The following is a 19,887-nucleotide window of genomic DNA, read 5'->3' as shown; positions in this document are numbered from 1 at the left end:
TATTTCAACTGTTTACGCCTATGACAAGTACTACGCTGTGCCAGCGGTCTCTGTGTGCGCAAGGTAAATGGTGGGCACGCGTGCATGTATACGTGTTCGGCATTTTGCCATACATTTGCGTGCGGCGCCACACCCACTCCATCCCAATCACCAAGACCATCCCAAGACCGTGGCCTTCGAGATACCTTTTAATAAAACCCAATCTCAAAGGCAAGGGTGCAATATCGACACATTATCTACTTATAATTAATAAAGATTCGCATTTACAACGCTTTTTATATCTTGTCACTTGTTTTACGTTTAGTTAGTATAAACAAACAACTATCACACATTTGGGTGCGCAAATACGCTTTGCCTGACACCATGAGCGTGTGTCATGCTGGTCGAGTGTGTGTGTGTGTGCCGTCGCGATAACCACCCCATGGATCTGTGTAAAACGTAACGTTGTGAATGTTTCAAGAAGATGCGGTTATATTTCAGCCTTTTGTTGCTGTGCGTTCCTTGTAACTGTTTTCCTGACCAGGGGAAGTGGTCCTTCAAGGTTGATAATGTGCGTGTTTTTGCCTCTCGGTTCTGTTTGCGTCGGCGTTCGAAATCCCCCGATCGAGCGCTTCATGAAAGTTTTGCCCGGTGTTGTGTGCTTGTTGGTTTCGCATCACGTTGGCCGCTGCGTGCGAAATGTGCGCCGACGCCACTTGTGTGTTTGTGCTGTGCACCTACCCCGCGCGGTTTTGACGACGGTCCGCCCGATTCTTCTTTCTCTCTCGGTGGTCGCAGGTGTCCAATCATTATTTCGCCGTTCAGAAGAGCCTGTACAATGGATCCACGGTCTCTGTGACAAGTAAGTGTGTCCTGATGGCCGGATAAAGCGTTCCTTCGCGCGTGCTAATCGCGTCGTGATTCGGCGTCGCCGTACGGCTATGCGCGAGCTGTGAATGCCAGCGCGTAGCGATGGCGACACCGGATGACATCTTGACGTGCGAAAAAATGCGGCCGCCAGCAACCAGTGCCTTCTGTGCCGCAGTTTCCTGCGAAGCGAGCGTGCCCGGAGACGCGCTGACGCTGCAGGTCGGCTGGACGATGTACCGCAGCCCTTGCTTCCAGGAGTTCCTCGACGTCGACCTTCTGGTGCGTAGCAAAAGAGCTAGCTCTCCCGGCCCGACACTTACGTGGATTGCGCCACAGACGCAGGAGCAGCTTGCGGGGCTGGACGCCGGCGCGAAGCTGTTCGAGTTGGCCACAGCGTACAGTCGCACCGAAGACGAACGCCACCAGTGCCTGCACCTGATCGACCTGGGCGCGCTGCGGCACCGTCCACCGGTGAGTCGCCGGACCGTGTGCGAGCTCCAGTGCTGAGACCTTCTCCTTTTTCTTTCAGCTGCTGAGCTTGAAACCCAAGGGTAAGTGCGACCCAGAAATGCACGCCTCAATCGGAATGCACAGGCTTTTCATGCGCACCTTGCCGAAGATGCTCGTACTGCGAAACATGTGCCTGAAGGTGGCGCATCTTGATACTGACGCTGATATATGGGCTGTACTAGTTTTGAAGTGAGGGAAGCACACAGTAAAATTGATCATGAGGAACGACTGAGGAATGTGGAAGAAAGTAAATGGGCTGGGAGAGTGCTGGAGTTATCTTTACGGGAAAAACATTGATTCACAGCGGAGGAAAAGAACTAGGAAGCTTACTAGCAAGTATGTGGCCTGTAGGGTGGGCAACACAGCAACAAAATGTCAAGTGGAAAGTCAGAGAGGCTGAAATAATCTCGTGGGTGGTGGTAATGGAAAAGAAACCTGCCATGAGTAGCTACCTAAGAGGAAAAAACGAGATCAGGAAAGAAACAATGTATGATAACTCAAAGGGAAGCCGATTACTTTTCAAAGAGAGGTGGGGATGCCTTAGAACACGCACCGATAATGCGAGATATAAGAAGGAAGAAGAAGCATGTGCTTACTGCGGTAAAGCTAGGGAAACATGGAGCATGTTTCATTAGAATGTGAAGACATCTGCCCAGCGTTCAATTTAGGCACCACTGGCCTCCTTGAAGCCCTTGGGGTCAGCGAGAGCAGAGAAAAAGTAAACATGCCCGCAATAGGGGCAATTGGGAGATTGGTGGAAGAAAAATAGGGAAACGACAAAAAACGGAGACGTACAAAAGCAAAGTTTGCAATAAGGGGTCAGAAAATTTGGCTGTAGGAGTTCATAATTTTGTTTTTTTCTTTTTTAACTAGGTAGGACATGAGGCAGTATAATAGCAAGAGCTTGGTGACACAACCCACCGCCCCGTTCCAAAGGGGACGCTCATAAGATCCATCCATCCATCTACATTTCATACACAGCAGGGAATGATACTAAAGCTAAAGAGACGTCTGGCATTCATGACCAAAAAATAGCATGTGACATATGAAAGAAACATGTATGTATGCATCATGTATTTAAATGTAACATCAAATGTCATTTTTACGTCGTATAATATGGCTAGTCATTCCATGGAAAGTGTTGCAAGTCTGAACCTTCTCACCAACTGAACTAACAGAGTGACACATTTATGCGACCATCAGCCACAGTGCATTGCTCGAGCTCACGACCAACATGTAGATGGCTGCCTACTGGCAGCAGAGAGGTGCGCAAATAATGCATCATTTGACATAACGTGACGTCCATAGGATGTAGTTGTAATATAAGAATGAGTTATTCTGTAGAACAGCCATGAGCCATTTTGGCTGATTAAACGTCTTGAAGCGGGGCACAAAGTCTAATTGCTTCACCTCTGCCCCCAGTGTGGTATGGTAGCTTTCCTCTGGTCTCAGTGTGAACACACTTCCAGAGAGCTGCCCTGGTCCAGCAGGGGGCTCAACGCTTGGGCCTGATCTCCTGACAGCTTCACTCCTGCTCACTGGCCTCCCTTCCACCTAAGCCGCACTGTTGGAGATATCTTGTTCAAAACTGGACTTCTTTTCCCAGTCGTGATCAGACCGATTTCATGCCAACTTTCACTAAACCACTGCTGCCCCAAAGCACGCAGGTAGTAGTAGTCCTTAGTGGGCCAAAGGGCAACATTGTTAAACATGTTGTCTTTGTACCATGACAAACATGCTTAGTCCTCGAGATCAAAAGGCGGAGGGGGAGTATGAATGAATAAATTTTATTGATGAAGGGAGGATGGTTCTGTTGAGGGGGAAAATAAAAATATTCTGCTATAGAAGTGGGGTTAAGGAGATGCGCTCCCAACTTGCCTTCTCATTCTAAATATTCACTATGGCATCATCCTTGGCATTCCTCACAAAGTTGCCTTGAACCCAAGTATGGCGCTTACAAGATCGCTGTGCATGCACTCTGAACATGGTGAAGTTAGTCTATTGAGCTGGTTGGTTCCACATGACATAGAAAGACGGCAAAAGAGCTAGCTCAGCTTTATTCAGGAATTCACACAATGCACATGCTGCTATTGAAATCGACATGCTCGCAATAGCACAGAGGCATGAGCCGACAATGTGTCAGCCATTTCCATTTAGAAATCAGCCCAGAGGAGCACAATCTTGTAATACTTGCCAGTTTACGCTGGACAAGTTTTTCTTTCAGGTGCTTATATCAAGCAGCAAAATGCTGTTTTTTAGCAAAGACAAGAGCAGTCAGAAGGCTGCATCAGAACAAGTTTAAGTTGACGCCAGTGATTTTAAAATTTCATGCGCCCATGTGCATTGCAGCTCTTTTCAGTTTGTCTACTCGGCCACACTCAAAATGGCTGGGCAGCACTGTTGAACAATGCCGTACTGTTTCGGCATGCCACAGTTGCAGGAGGCAATAAGACGGCAGTCGAGCCAACAGAGCTGCCGCCCCTGTCTAGCGTGAACGAGGATGGCATCTACATGCTCTTGCTGCATGTGCGCTCTGATGGCAACTTTTCCTTGCAAGGTGAGATACCCACAGCAGTGCAACAAGCACCCGTGCCGCAGCCAATGGCAGCAGCAAGTATTGAGCTGCTTGTTGTTTCGGACGGCCATGCATTAACCCTTTAAAGATGAGACCCATGCATATCCAAGGGAAATTTTTATTTTGCTTATAAATGTGGAAAATATACCGAGAATGAGCATATTCAATGAAAATTTTAAAAATACTTCTTTCGGAACGTTTTCAGTAGTAGAGGGATAACACAAGACAGAACACCGAGAGTGAGCTTCACCACAAACCACTTATAGCTTCGTATGGAACTTGTACAGAGAGTCCTAGTCAGATGTGAAACAGGTGCATATTGCACTCCATTTGCTTTACATTACATGAGTGACCTCTGCAGCTGGGGATTTTGTATCAGTCTGTATCCTCTGACAGCATCTTCAAATAAAACTGTGCGAAACTTCATCGTCCTGTGTTCCCGCTCTCATCCAACAAATGAAGCTTGCTGCCCGTCATTCAGTGTTGGCTGACGACGTTTAGCTTGAAACTCCGCACTCATTATCAAAATTCGACGAGAAAACAATTTTCCTATTATGGTGTGTTGCTGGTAGGCAACACTTCTCCATAAATTGTTAATATGCATGCAGTACCCATGCAGCCACGTCACCATTAGGGTGGAAAGTGAGCTGCACATACAATCGTTTCATCCCCAGTTAAGGAGCAAATAAGTTGCAGCCAAAGATGACTCGGGCAAATGACGCAGTGAGGCAACCTTTAGTTGAGGTATCGTTTATTGCCAGATGTAAATAGGGCACCTTTAAGGCATTGGTTGCAGAATGAAGCAGGGTGCAACACTGTGTGCGCAATTCACTGTTGGTATAAATTGAAACATGAACAATATCCTATATAAAGTAATAATAATAATAAATAAAAGAAATAACTGTAGAACACGACATCAAAGGCATTCTTGCCATCGTGTTCAGGCCCTACAGTTTGTGCTGCTATTATGATGAAAGGACTCCTACCTACAAGCCTGACTGGCAGGTAGTATTCTACGGTATCAGCCTGCGGTACCGGCCAGCACACACAAGATTTGGAAATGAGTGAGTCTTGCTCATCAAATAGCTGCACATGAAAGGGGAAAATCATCATCCTCTGACATTAGCACTAAGCCACCAAGGAAACGCGCACCGGTTTTTGAGTAAGAAAGCTTTGTTGGTCCAGAAAAATTTGTTCTGGTCCGGGAATTGAACCTTAAGCCCAGCGCCTTTCCGGGGCTTTGCTCTGCCATCCGAGCTAACCAGGAGGCTAGCAGTTAGCAGAGCGAGGTCAAATGAACTCTTTCTGCTCTGATGATATCCAGCATCAAGAGAAATGAACATCAAAACTATTTTCACAAATGTCTATGCACTGCATCATGCTGAGGGTAGGCCCCTGCGCTTACCTCTGGTGCCTGCTACCTAATGCTTATCACCTGCCTTGGGTGGCAGAAAAATGGTCTTCAAATAATTGGTGGCCATATTTTACACCCTTACAATTGTGAATAAAACCTTTGATTCATTGCCAAGAACTCCCAATGTGAATATGTTTCTTTATTTTTCCCTGACTTCTATCATTCAGATGCACATAATATAAAATTTTCCCTCTGTTTGAAAAAATTCAGACAGGAATGGATTAATTGACAACTCAGAGCAGGGACACTGAATACGGCAAATCAGTTCTATGGAAATCTGCAAGGTTGGGGAAGTTTTACAGCAAGACACTTTCATGGTTGCCCCTTTCATGAAATTTTCTTGCAGATTTCCACAAAACTGATTTGCCAAATAACTGCACAGTTAAAGTTATATGAGCACTCTCTCTACAGTGGACATGTCCCTGCGGGGCAGCCACGGCTACCTCTCAGCCGTCGACTGGCCCTTCCTGCCGGTGAGTTGGATGGCGGTAACCAGCTGTTGGGGTGGGTGACTCAGCTGCTCTTCTTGGTGCGCAGTTCTATGGGGTGATGTGTGGCGTGTACGTGGTGTACGCCGTGGTGTGGCTGGCTGTGTCGGCACTCCAGTGGCGAGACCTTCTGCGCATCCAGTTCTGGATTGGAGGTGTCATCTTTCTGGGTGAGTGCTACGCTCCTAGCCCCTACTGGCATCTAAGGGTTCAATCGGCATTCTGCAAGACTGCACACTGGTTCGGTCTAAACTGTAATATACAGTTGCTACATGGCACCCTAACCAAGCTAACTTATGTTTAGCTCTGAAATTCGTACAGAGTAATGCATTCATTTGCACAGCCAGTATAACGGCCATTTAATTTAGTCCATTACTCATCTTGATGTCCATTGCCAGAGCCTTCTGCATTTGCAGTAAGTGAGTTCAGAGCTGAAGGAATTGCTGGAGCTACCTGATTTCTTTTTCCAGTGTTATATTTGCTGTCGTGGCAAACAAGGCAGAGGTAGCTTACTAATTAAGTGGTGCTGTCTTGAATTTTCTCTAATTGAAATGGTGTGTTCAGTCATTGTGTGCGCTGGCAATAGTGGCGAGTGTTCCTAATGGTCACTGACAGGTGGCAATTCAAATATGGTAGGGAGCATGCATCCCTTTTGCCTAGGATGTTTACGAATGCAATCAAAAAGTAAGGTTAATATTTATGCTTTAGCTGTCATGAAAGAAACCAACGGATTTACGTAAATTACAGTTGTGATTGGTGCAGCTGTCACAAATGAGCACGAAAGGTGCACTGTTTCTGGGCTTTATACTAGACGTCCACTCTTGTTTGTGTTTGTGTAGGCATGCTGGAGAAGGCAGTCTTCTACGCCGAATACCAGTCGATCAATGCAACCGGTCGCTCGGTGCAAGGGGCCGTGCTATTTGCCGAGGTGCTGTCGTGCCTCAAGCGGTCCCTGGCACGGCTCCTGGTGGTGGTGGTCAGCCTGGGCTTCGGCATCGTCAAGCCCCGGCTGGGGCCTATGCTCCACCGTGTGCTGGGGTTAGGGGCCGCCTACTTTGTGATGGCCTCCCTCGAGGGATGCTTGCGCACACTTAAGGTGGGTGTGCCAGAATGGGACCTACCTGCGGCACTTTCCAGGTGGGAGTCTGTTGCAAAATGGTTGTCAGTCAGGCTTGTCAGCATAGCAAAGTAATGCGGCAAACAGCACATAAGTGAAACTGCAACTGAGCATAGAAATGGGACAGTGCCTGAGTTGTCCGTTTCTACAGTTTCAGTCCCACTTTTGTACTCTTTGCCGTATAATGGGTAAATGTGATGCCACTGTATGTGCAAGTTTCTCGTCATGGGTGCCTATCTGGATAATACTATTTTGATGTACCTCATGGCTTGCATCACTCTAGGTGCACATAGCGGACATGCAGTGTCAGCGTAGTCCTGAGCACTTTCTGCGTGACCATCTGTTGTGCGCAGCCCAAGAACACGCCTGACCGGTTGCTGACGGTGCTGGGCATAGGGCTGGCCCTATTGGACAGCGCCATCTGCTGGTGGATCTTCAGCAGCCTCAGTCAGACAACGCGCACACTGCGGTTGCGTCGCAATGTCATCAAACTCTCCCTATACCGTCACTTCACCAACACTCTGGTGTTTGCCGTTCTGGGTAAGTGTGGGAATGTTTGGTGGATAACTGTCTGTTGCTGAGCAACTCTCCTGCTTCCAGCATCTGTTGTGTTCATGGTGTGGGTGACTTTTGACCACCGCACGGCTGAATGTCTGACGGTAAGTGCTGTCCTCCTCGGGTTGGTGGCTGGTGTTGCACTAGCAGCTCTGCTCCCTGCAGGACTGGAAGGAGCTATGGTTTGACGAGGGCTACTGGCACTTGCTCTTCTCCCTGGTGTTGCTGGTCATCATGGTCCTCTGGCGCCCTACCAACAACAATAAGCGGTGGGTGCACTCCACATCTCAACACTGCAGTGCTGTGTGATGCCCAGTGTTCGCTTCGGTGCAGAAAGGATTATTTTCTTCGCTTTTTCTGACTATGCCATCCAGACATTGTGCAAAACAAACTTGTATCAAAGGTAAACATCCGGCAGAGATCTGCCTGGTTGAGAACTGGATTCGAAAAGTGTCCATGTGCCTGTCAGAGCGTTAAAAAAATGCATATAAGCACTGCTACATCTCATGCCATCTCACCCCTGAAGAGGGAGCTGGTCGGACTTCGAAGCTTCGAGCTTTTAAAATAAATATTGGTTGGAGTTTCTTTATTCTTTATTTTCAAACTTGCATCAAGTGCCAGTTAGTTCAACATTCCTATATTCCGTTTCATAACAGAAGGTGATGCTGTGGATTGAGTCTACCCAAGTAGTGCAGTCAAAGAAGTCTCACTCAATGCGTTACGTAGTACAGACGTTTTTGATCCACAGAGCTTTCTGTAGAATAATTACTTTCGTGTAGTTATATGTATTACAAGTGCAACTCATGGATGTAGTGCTAAGTCACATTGCACATTATTTCTGCACCTTGCAGCTTCCAGTATGTGAGTTGCTATGTTTTCGGCGCAAGCGAAAGTGGTGTGCAGTCACAGAAAAAGTTGTCGCTCCACTCGTTCTGTGGTAAATTGGTTTGGATCTGTGACACCTTCTATGTAATTATTGTCATATTTTGCTAAGTGCCCTCAAGTTCTTGCTGGCATGTACTGTTGGTCTCCCGTCGATAGTAACTTCAACTATTTTGTGCTGTGTTAGCAGACTGCGGTGGCTGACGATACCTCCCTATCGCTCTGCTGATTTGTCCCAGCGGAATGCTGTTCTTCCACCACATTCTTATTACAAAGTGCTAAAAGGAAGCGACACACTTATGGTTGAAGTTATTCACCTTTGCAATGAATTGAACGTACTATTATTGGGACATCTCGTGCACAATGATCACAAAGAAATTCCACTATGGTGTCGTCAAGTCCACTATGAATAGCATAATGGTGAAAGTAAGTGAAAGTCTAGTTTTACTACTTTAATTTCTGTTTGCAGAAATAGAGTGGTGCAGTGCCACTGTGCTACCGTTCACTTATGCGTGTTCTATCATACTGTTTTTGATTGCAGCGCTAAAGTCAAGCCTACATCTGCTAATTTCGTAAACTGAGGCAGTAGTAACTCTCTTTTGCACAGAATTTGCAAAGTTTTAACAGTCACAAAGGCAATAAAATGGTGACACTTTCTCAGTTTTCTTTTTTTTCCTTGGCTCACCGTGGCCAGACGACAATTGAAATTGTGCCAAAGACAGCTACAAAAAGCGAGATGGTGCTTTTCCACTAATTTTTCTGAAAATAACAACAACAACATATGTTTCAGTTGTTGCTGTGGTTGCCATTAATTCCCATTAATCAACCAAATGTCTGTGCACACATTTGATGGCCCTCCATGCAGGTATGCCTTCACGCCACTTCTGGATGCTGCTGACGATGAGCTAGAGGAGGAGGAATTCCAGCAGCAGCCTCATGATGCTTTTGGTGAGTGCTTGTCGTGTGTTCTTTGTTTGAGCACGCATTCACTGCCACTACCTTTCATTTGCAGAGGGCATGAAGATGCGGTCCACCAAGCCAGCAACAGGCCAGCCAGCTGCCAACAAGGAGGATCCAGTAAGGAACATTTTATATTAGAGAGATTGTGACATGTTGAACTTAACTGGCTTCCTTAAAGGGACACTGAAGAGAAAAAAGATGTGGCTTGTGTTAGTGAATCAACCTTCTGCAACACCAATAAAGCCACTCTTACTGTAAGAAGCGGCCCGGTAAGCCATTAAAGGTGCAAAAGTGAAAGATCGGTGGCAATGTCGCCTTGACATTCCTGCACCTGCTTTGACGTCGTAGATTTCGTTTTAGTTAATCATTATCGCCAAAAAGTGACTGCACTGTTATCTAAAGGAGCCAAGGATAAAAACATGTCAAGTTTCGGGAAGTTTAACTGAGTGAACGTGGTCCAAATGAGTAAATGTGAGAAAAAATAAGTACTTTGAGATCCGTGATGTCACACCGACATACCGGTGTCTGGTTTTTGGCACGAGATTCAGAAAAATGGAACTCTGACCTTCATTCGCTCTTCTAATAATCAACCTATTATTGCAATAATAACGACAATGGAGCTGTCAGACAATACTTCATCACTCTACATTGATTTAGTGTTTAGCTTTAGTGTTCTCGTAATGCTCAACGTATCATATATGCTAGGCCAAATTTGGTGCCTCAAAATGTTGATAAAAGTGCGGGAGACTTAACGCAAAGCCCATAGTTGCGTTTTTGACATGCTGTTAGTGAAGCTTCGACTGTGGATAGTTCAACAAATCGCTTACTAATAAATGACTGTACTAATTAAATTATAACTGAAGTAACATCTTTTTTTTTTCTTTTTTTTTTGTACGAATGTACTGTCCTTGGCTAGAAGTAAAGGGCGGCCTTCCAATTTTTCTTTATGTGGAACTACGTTTGGGCATTACAAGGCTAAATTGCATGCCTCAAGAATACCAACGGCGGCAATTTTCTGGGCACATTGAGTCCTACCTGATTGCGCTCTGTGCTGTTTAAATGTTCGTTCAGTAAATTTTCTTGCATGCAACATTGCAGTGAAGCAACGGCAATTTTTGAGCATATTTTCCTGCTGCAGGAGGATGACCTGAAGTGGGTCGAGGAGACGATTCCCTCATCCCTGGGAGAAACGTAAGTTTTATTGGAAACCCTCACTGTCTGAAAGTTTTTTTTTTTTTACTTGTCTGATCGCTTACTTCCTCTTCCAGGGCCCTGCCAAGCCTTTTGGACTCGGATGAGGTGGGTGCTACTGGTCGCATGATAAGTCAGGCATGGATTCTGCCATTGCTGTCACCAGTCATTGGTACATACAGCCAGTTAAGGGAGCACCTGGGTGGTAGACAAAACTTTTTTTTTTTAATCTGTGTTCCTCGAGGTATCTGTGTTGTGGTATCATTTGGTATTGTGGTTGGCAGCGAGACTGCCACTCCGTGTGTCTGCGGTGGCAATACAATGCGTTGCTACATCGCTGTAATGCAAGTCGACATGCATTGTAAGATCAGTTCTGCCTTATTCTTTTTCCCTTTAGTTTTTATGCATGCTCCTGTAAACGATAAAGCCCTTCCTATATTGTGGTGAAGCGAGTCTGCCTGCTGGACGAGGCATCTAACCTGCATCTCTTCCATAGGAAATCATGACTGTACGGTTTGAACGGAACAAGATGGAGTGAAGACAAGCTGTGTGTGTGTACAGCTACCAGCCAAGCACCAGAGGCATGTCCATGTCCAGTGTGCCTGAACTGTGGGACAAGAAATGTGTTTGCCAGTCCTTTTTTGATTGAGGCTTCCTTCACTTTGTGACCCAAAACCATTTTCAGTGTGAGAAAAATCACACTCCCATGGATTATCACTTGGTTGTCATAATACTTGCCCCGGTAACTTCCCTATTTATTTCAGCTAGCCAAGTGGCATGGTGAATTGTTATATAAAGTGTGGTGTGTTGCCGGTGTTACTATGCACAACGATCTAGCTGAGCTTGCTTTCTTTCCTTTTCGGTGGGATGATGACACTCTAGTCTCCACGAGAAAAAAAGTGCTGTGCATAGTTGGCGAGCAACATTGGGAAAAGTTTGAACTTTGGAATTGATGCACAGCCCTAATTGATTTTCATTTCTGGGATTAGTAGAGTCATAGATGTGCACATACGAGATATGAAAAATGGGATGAGGCAATTTAATAGCCATCTCTCACCATCCAAGCAATTGACATGCATTGCATGGCACAGCATGCTTATCTTTCTGTGTGTCGTCCTTGCCACACCTGTGTAGGTGGCATGACTTGCACTTAGGCATCCTGTAAATAATAAATGAGAACCTTCAGCGAAGTTGCTGTCCATCAATGGAACGTTCGCTCTCTGCTTGAACCTTATTTGTGGCGACCTGGCAGGGGGGGGGGGGTCGTTGCTGTAGTTCTGACATGTTTGTAGCGTGTGCATGATTTGGCATTGTCAAGTGTGCACCAGGGGCTTATGGTATGCTTGCTAAACAACACATGTGCACATGAAATGCAAAGCATTGCTCAAGCATTCTTCGAGATTACTGATGCTGCGGGACGACTGCTCAGGAATACAGTGAATAGATGTCACATACTGGGTGTCAGAGCAGAGGAAGCCATAACTGAAAACAAAAGTAGCCGTTAATTATTGAGCCTGGCGTAGTGTACAACAGTGTGCAACGCTTGGTACACAGGCCCCACTTCACACACCTTCACTCAACTTTTATAGAATGTGGAAGTTTGTTGTTTTGAGTGCTTGCGGGCCACATCAAACGATGCAAAAGTTTTCACTTGCTTCCATCAAAAGGGGAGGGTTTACACAAAGACATTTAATCAATGACGTTTCGCTGATCTTTACTCTCCCTTAACACTTTGGCATCAAAAACTGAATTATCTGACTTTTGATATTAAAAAAAATACTTTGTTTGCACTCAGTGTTTGATATATTACCGCTAGGTAACACAGAAATGGTTGTGGCGCATTGCACTTCTGTATGCTGTTTTCTTTTTAAGTGAAGCTAGCGTTAAGGTGGGAGGCCACACTTGAAAGTCAACTTTCCTATTTATAAGTAGAGCCTTGTCAGATTTGCACATATTTTGTATTTTGAAGTGTTGATTTCAAAAATGTAATTATTTTTGTATTAGAACAAAAAGTTCCTGATATACCTTAGGAAGGTTCTTTTGTTTGGAGAAAATATAGCATCTAGGCAAAAAAATCGAACACAATGGGTAGGATATAGAAATGACCTAGAATGTCTAAGGTGTGTGTTGAGGTACAAACCAATCTCCTATATTCATTTGAACTAGAGCTGGAGCCCATCAAAAGTCCGAAAAAGTTTGTAATTTTGACATGTGAAACATAACTCAATAAATATGTTTTCTGAAAAAAAAAAAAAGATTCCACTAAAATTTGACTTGGTGCACACTCCAGGCATTGGTCTTTTAGGTAAAAAATGAATAATTACGACAGCTAAAATATTACAGAGGCTTTTTTCTCCCCAGAATTGCAAGTTTGTCAAAATTGTCCTTTTGACAAGTCAAGGAAAAACGTTCCAAACCAATTTTATTGGAACAAAGCCTATGAAATCTTATGGAAATGAAATGTCTTAGAAGCACAAAAGTGGGCAAACTGAGAAATACAATTTTTCTTTTTTTTGGGGGGGGGGGGAGCGTAGTTTCCGGCCTTTAAGGGACAGTAAAGCCAAAGCGTCTAAGGCGTCAATTTGGGTCAATTTGCGCAATGACGTAGGCACTTCTAATTTTAATTCTGTCGCTAGTACTCAACCTCTTACAATGAAAAAGATTATTGCATTGCATTATAAGACGGAAGAAAATGTGAGCTGTCCCGTTCTACTCGATGTTTAAAAAAAAAAGTCATTGACGTCGCCCTTGACACGGACGTTCGAAAGGTTTCGTTTCCGCTCTACTCTGCCCTGCCGGCTCTTTCGCGTTTAAGTAGTTTCGTTATCGCGTAGTGCTGCGCTGATTTTGCCGACTCGCGAAATTCGGCACAAACGGCATGCAGCAGAGAATGACACGTCCTTGTGACGTCGCGCGATGCCCGAATGGTGCACGGCACTTGACCAAAAGCAGCTGCAGCGGTAAATCCAACACTGTGTATTGGCTCGGTTTCTCCATGGCCGCGCGCTCGCATTTTGCGCATAAAGCCACATTAAAGTCCGTTGATCATTTGAAAGTACCGCCACTTTTTGAAGTCTGTGCCGCCGCTGCGCGATCTCCTCGCCCCTTGCTCGTCCCCTCCGCGGGAAACCGTTTTGCGTCTGTTTTTAAAGAGAAAAGCTTTAAAGAAAAAGAGAAAGAAAGGTTGTCTAGCTATGTTGCGGCTAAACGCGGCAACATAGCTAGACAACCAGACTAACCTGGACTTGCAATCAATGTTAACCAAGGCTAACCATGCCACGCTACGTATATCCTGGCATAGCCGAGCTAAGCCACTGCCAATTTTTCTGCACGACGATTGATTGCTGCGCGTATGCACTGATCTGCGCGCAGTTGGCAGTAAACATAAAGATAATGTTTTCTGATATTTGCTGGACGCCGACGGACGCTTACCTTTCCCGTTTGGTCTCCCTGTCGTTGCCCTTAGAAAACGCGCGGATCGTGCAATGGTTTCGCTTTTTTTGTTGTTGTTGGTGGTGCCATTTTTCTCCTTGGCTCGGCGCAGTGAGCGTGCACGCTGTGTTTCCTGCGGTGTTGTGCTAGCGCAGTGCCGTGCTCTAGCGCATATAACTTCAGCAAGAAGCCTGAAAATGATTATGCAGTTTTTGTGATACGACAATTAAGGAAAGCGTGACGGCTTGCGCAACATTGGCACGTTGTTCTTTAGGCCGGAAAGAACAGAAAACAGTTGTTTGCGAGGTAAGGCGCCTTTCTTATCGCTGGTATCAAAGCATCACCTAATGCTTCCTTTTTTTTTCTTTTCATTCTTACGGCGTGCTCATCAGCGTTGTTGCTGCGACAGTTTGTACGTTGCGTGAAAATGGGGTTGACATCGTTATGCTGAATATATTCTGCGATTCCATAACCCCGGTTAAAGCCACTGCATCTACGCGCCACCGCCGGCCAAGAGCGGCGGTGGCGCGTAGATGCAGGGGCTTTAACCCCGGTCGTCGTCGACTGTCGCACTTTTCGTCACGTGGTTATGATCCGTTGCCTGTTTTACTGACATTCGAAATAGCGGCTTGTATAGAGGAGCTCTCTTTCCAGCTTCAATGTGTCTGTCAGTCAGTTAGATACAATAAATGCAGGCCTTAAAAAAAAAAAGTACACTCGTGGTACTGCGGGTGATGAGCGCTATTAGCCCACATTGCGCCTTTTTGTCAGTTCTTGAATTTGCTTTGAATTGGGCTGTCATGTACGCATGAGTGGGCGACGATTATATTTGGTTTTCTCAAGGATACTGGCAAGGTGCAAGGGGTGTTCACACGATGGCGCATGCTTTCTCGCACTGAACAACCGTCGGACCATAGCGCGAAGGATACTTTCAAATTCGTTATAAGAATTAAGGCACGCTGTACATGTGCCATAATTAAGGCATATGTGCACAATACTAGCAATATTAGCTCAGATGCACAACGTAAAGCATCTTAATTACGATGTGGTAGAAAAATGTCTGGACTATGGAACTCGCCTCAAAGCTCGTTTTGCATCAGTATATACCCAGGGTTGGGCAAAGATAATTTGCAGCTTTGTCATGGTACGATACAAGATACTCGGGCAACAATACTTTCCATTTGCATCTTAAGATAGTTCGATGCATATTCGCAAATTTGGTATTTAGATGTCTATGGGGCTCTTGCATTGCCCAGGGGGCGCTGCGAAAAAGGTGCTAAAAAGCGCCCTCTATCCTAAAATGGGTCGTACCAGGCTCGGTCGTCTGGTTCGGAAAGCACGTTTACAATATGGACCCGCCACTTTCGGTTGTGTTGTAGCACGGCCTGCAGCGAATATCGGGCGCCGAAGATTTTTCTCAGGGGTGGCACGCTGCGTAAAGGCAAGAAATTATGCAGTGCCAAATACGTGTACGCCGTTCAAGAATTAGGCGGCGAAGTTTTAGCACGGTGTCAATCGCAAGTGAAGCGAGTCGCGTACGAAGTGGAATACAGGTAAGGTTTGCACGCTAGCTGCTGGGTTCAGGCGCACAAACGCGAGAAAATGTGTGCTATAAATGAATCCACAGCAGCGATAAGCAGACATCGTGTGTACGAAACTGCTCGAGCACACGTCGGTACGCGCCGCGATGTACGAACTGCTCGAGCGCACGATCGTATGCGCCGCGACGGCAGCGGTCTTTCGACATGCCGCGAAACGGCGGGCCTCCTGCAATCTTTGTTGACTGCATGCCGCTAAACAAGTAGTGCCTGCGTTGTAGTAGCGGCCATCTGTCCCTTTTAGTAACTGGTAATAACTGATGCAATGCATATGAGCTCGCACGTAGTACGTGCGAATCGTGCTGCAGCGCGAGCTCGTGCGCTGCTCGCTTGATGTAGCTTTTAATGACAGCGCTCGAACATCGATGTGCTGCAATCAATACTGCCTTGCTGCGCTGCCTCAACGTGCTGGCTTGAGATCAAGGATGAGCGCATTTAACTCTCTTAACCTGTGCTGCTCGTAGTGGAGTAGTGAATTGTCATCGAATGAGCCCGACCATTTGTGCCTGCTGCTATGTCGGTCTGCTGTCGGTGCAAAAGACCGAAATTTAGAACGCAGATAATCAAGCAAGCTTTAAGACAGGCGAATCGGTCAGCATGGTGCGAAGTTTCGCTTACTCAGCGCGACGAACTGCAGCTATGCAGGGCGCCCGACGCTCCACTTCGTGAGGCCTTGAAGGAAAACGGTAGAATCTGATGTTGGGGATTCAGGCCTTCTTGTTCATGGCAGCCCACGACGCAGAAGTAATGACGGTGACGCCTTTTCGAGGCTGGGCTAGGTCTCTCCGGATCGGCGTCACCGATTCCGTCTGCTCCCAGCATTACGTCCCACGGCACACGGAGAGTCCGTTTTCGTTAAACTATAGGCTGCGGCGAGCTCGCAGCGGGGTCGGCGTGGTCTGTGAGAAGTGACGAGCCTTTTCGCACTCGCAACAGGGCATAAAAAAGTGCGAATCGACGCAAAACTTTGCCTAGAAACGTGCTTCGCCACAGCCAGGGCTCAATACGACCCAAGCTGGTACGACCCAAATGTCGTTCCCAGCGCCGCCACCAGGCGCCACTACTATACCTCAAACTCCAGCGCAAGACGCCCATAGTGTACGTAGCAGCTAACGCGTATGTACAAATATGTTTGCTTGGAACCAACCTTGTTTCATTTGAATGAAATGTCAGCATGTAAATTTTTTGTCTTGCTGTCTCAAAGTATATCTTCATTTCGAAACAATATATTGGGGTTGCTTTAGCTGCTTAACATGAAAGCTCTTTATACACTCTGCTGTATGCGGATTTTGCTGATCGCTTGTGTTCTGCTTGCCGACCAGCTGGCGGGTCGCCATCTAAATACTACAAGGTCAATAAGAAGCATCTTCACGATGGCGCAAATACAGCTGTGGAGTTATACCTTGTCTGCAAACGTACGTATTACCGTTTACGCGTGTAACGTAGTCCTAAATAATTGCGTTGGGTTGCGTGCGAGCAAGAATCACGTACACAAAATAGCCGCCTTATGCACAAATGCACAACGCTTTGGTTCACAACAGTCAAACATGCGTCCACGAGATCCTTCAAATCACTAATGTGTGAAAGCCACTAGAATCAGGGAACCACATTCTTCCATTCTTTGGATTCCGTAACGATCGAAGCACCATGCAAGAGAAACTTCGATAACGGCAGCATATAGTGACCTCAGAATTTGCGCGATACACTCCGCACGCATTGGCGTACGCAGCACAGCACGGTGGCTACGCGCAAGTGTCATGCCACCGACGCAACTAAAGAAACAAAAGGTCTGCGGCGCGCTTGTTTTCTAGCGAAGCTTGTGTTGACTGACAAGTGGCGTTGTCGTGGTCACGTAAAAAAAAAAAAAAGAACAGTTGCTCCCAAAGCAGAGCAGCTGCGGGAAAGGGTGGTTTGATAAGTTGACAGCTGCGTCGGAGCGTCAGTAATAAGCAACGATTCCAGCTGCATAGGCGCGCGCTCACGCCACGCGTGCAACCAATCAGCCGTTTCGCTTCCGCCTGGGAGGGAAAGGGCAGGAAAGGGATTCGCGCGGGCTTAGTTTCCCTTTAGTTCAGTCTCGGAAAATGGATGGGACAGCCCATGGCCTCCGAGATCACCCCCGTGCGCAGGGTTGATCTCGGAGGCTAGACGGCCACGCGTTGTGCGTTCTCCCGCGGTAATGTTGCGATAGTAGTAGCTTGTATCTTACACATTCTTTCAAGTATCGGAAATGCAGATACTGATTCGTATCGTAATACAGATACAAGATACCCAAAGAGTATCCAAAATAGTATCTAAGATAAAGATACATGCGTCTTCGATACTGCCCAGCACTGAGCATACCCAATTCATACGGCTTTAAGAAGGTACCAGCCTCCTCATAAACGTTACCTTCAGCATTCTTGATGTTGTTATCACCGTTTTCTTTTTCAACAATTTTTACACCACGTGGTGCGCAACTGGCCCAAAATCACGCAACTCCATCGAAGGCTGTGGCTCGTTCGTGGGAGCCAAGGAGAAACAATGTGCCGCTGGCAGCGCATGCAGCCAGCGGGAGAGGGGAATCAAGGAGGAGGGTGTCGCTACCTTCCAATTAACAAGGGGCTTTGAACCATATAAAACTAGCAGCGTCTGTCAGGTGCCATTTTACACACCGAGGGCAGTAAAGGGCCGAGATGCATAGTTTCTTACAATTATTGTATGAAGCTTTATGCGGTGATGTATAGGGTTACTGTATATGCTACTGAAGCATATACAGTAATACTAGTGATGTATGCAACGACACTACTACCCCCCCCCCCCCCGCTTCTGAAGCGATTTTCTCTTAAACTGAGTCTTTTCTTGGTACAAAAGAGATGGTGTGAGGTTTCTGGAATGTGAACAGTCCACATTCACCGAATATTTGCCTTTACTGTCCCTTCAAATGGAGCTGCCACCATTAAAAGCTTTCAAAGCGAAGAGCAGTGGGTGTATGTGGCATTAGCACCTGTGTCATGGGACTGAAGTGCATTCTCCAAGCCAAGTGTCCCGTCAGGCAGACAGTTATTCGTTCTGATGCAAAATGCGGCACAGAACACAAATACTGGTTACATGCTTCTTACAAAAACCAATTGACTCAGAACTGCGTTTGAAGAATGTAAACAGTTCCCTGTACGTAATTGGAAAAAAACGATTGCACGCATTGTGCATCTCTTAACCCGGTATTTTTCCAGGTAGCTTCGCTTAACCTACCCTAGATTCCTATGAGTGTGCTGAATCTGCCATTTTTTTTTTTTCTCTGGACAATTGTAAGCATGTGAACTACCGATATTGTTGGGGAAGAGAAACGAAAACAGAAATTTGCTGCTTGATGTTGGCTGAACACCATACGCAATATAAGTGCTTCGCCTTTATAATGGTTAAGGTAATTCTTAATTCTAGAGTAAAAAATCTGCGATTGCTCCTGTTCTCACGGGTATCCTTTCAGTTGAAGTATGAAATTTGCAAGAACTGCACTGTGTGAAGAAAAGCTTGTTTTGAACGATTCATCTACATTTCAAGCCAAGTTGGCCCTGAGTACTACTGCGATTGTGATGACGCGACAATGCTGATGGCCCATAAAATAGCTTCTTGGGAGCTCGGTGCTATGAAAGGGGTGCGCGAATATTCAGAAATTTAGAATAACAAATCAAATATTCGATTTGATATTTGAATAGATAGCCATTATTCATAAATATGGATAGTTCTAGAATATTTTTGTATTATTAACTGCACTTTATTTGAACATCAACTTGAAGCAAAAGTACAATAAATGTTATCTCTTCAGCCACAGTAGGCATAAAACATGAGTAGTGGAGCAGGCTACGTACCTTGGGGAGTCAAAGCTGACTGTCTAAGCTGCAATCATTCGTGCTCTCCAACGGGTCTTGGGTAGGTGAACAAACTACATGTGCTCCTAATGCTGAACTTTGTGCTTTTAATTAATAAGCAAAGCTTTATGGTGTGCAATGCCGTGACAGAAAACAAACATTAATAATACTAAGACGTCAAGATTGTTTTATAATGGGAGAAACAGCTGTTCACTAATCAAAAACTATTAAAGAAGTATCAATTCACTTCTGGCACAATTTTATTCGTATTCAATCCAATATAAGAAATGCTTGAAATGACCGTAACCTCTGCTCAAGAGAGCTGCCTGACCTGCCTACTGCCAGGATTTTCATAGGGTCTAAAGGTAAATGTATAACCAGACACAAAAAGTTGCACATCAAATCTCACTGCTAAAGAACAAATACCTAAAAACATTTTTGTGTGATCATAACCTGAAATAACACAGA

General features: G+C 45.7%; 1 protein-coding gene across 1 annotated transcript; it reads left to right on the top strand.

Annotated features, from left to right (window-relative positions):
* The first annotated feature begins 361 nt into the window (after window positions 1-361).
* On the top strand, window positions 362-11,370 carry LOC135896336 (transmembrane protein 87A). The gene is made up of 17 exons (XM_065424708.2): window positions 362-550; window positions 778-841; window positions 1,025-1,128; window positions 1,186-1,320; window positions 1,379-1,400; window positions 3,794-3,916; window positions 5,760-5,821; window positions 5,886-6,006; window positions 6,676-6,932; window positions 7,307-7,493; window positions 7,554-7,612; window positions 7,674-7,777; window positions 9,256-9,338; window positions 9,403-9,467; window positions 10,489-10,541; window positions 10,619-10,649; window positions 11,038-11,370. Exons 1-17 carry the CDS (start codon window positions 464-466, stop codon window positions 11,077-11,079), a joined length of 1,599 nt encoding a protein of 532 aa, XP_065280780.1. The 5' UTR covers window positions 362-463; the 3' UTR covers window positions 11,080-11,370.
* Window positions 11,371-19,887: the final 8,517 nt, after the last annotated feature.

This window comes from Dermacentor albipictus, chromosome 7 (genome assembly GCF_038994185.2).
Source record: "Dermacentor albipictus isolate Rhodes 1998 colony chromosome 7, USDA_Dalb.pri_finalv2, whole genome shotgun sequence".
Taxonomy (NCBI): domain Eukaryota; kingdom Metazoa; phylum Arthropoda; class Arachnida; order Ixodida; family Ixodidae; genus Dermacentor; species Dermacentor albipictus.
Note: the sequence above shows the minus strand (reverse complement) of the source record. Positions and strands in the feature narration are given on the sequence as shown.

What these genes read in the sequence shown, in the direction of transcription:
- LOC135896336 (XM_065424708.2), top strand. Translation starts at nt 464, where the DNA reads ATGCGGTTATATTTCAGCCTTTTGTTGCTGTGCGTTCCTTGTAACTGT. An exon ending in TGGCAACTTTTCCTTGCAAG is followed by an intron (nt 3,917 to 5,759) that starts GTGAGATACCCA and finishes CTCTCTCTACAG; the next exon opens with TGGACATGTCCCTGCGGGGC. An exon ending in GATGCTTGCGCACACTTAAG is followed by an intron (nt 6,933 to 7,306) that starts GTGGGTGTGCCA and finishes TGTTGTGCGCAG; the next exon opens with CCCAAGAACACGCCTGACCG.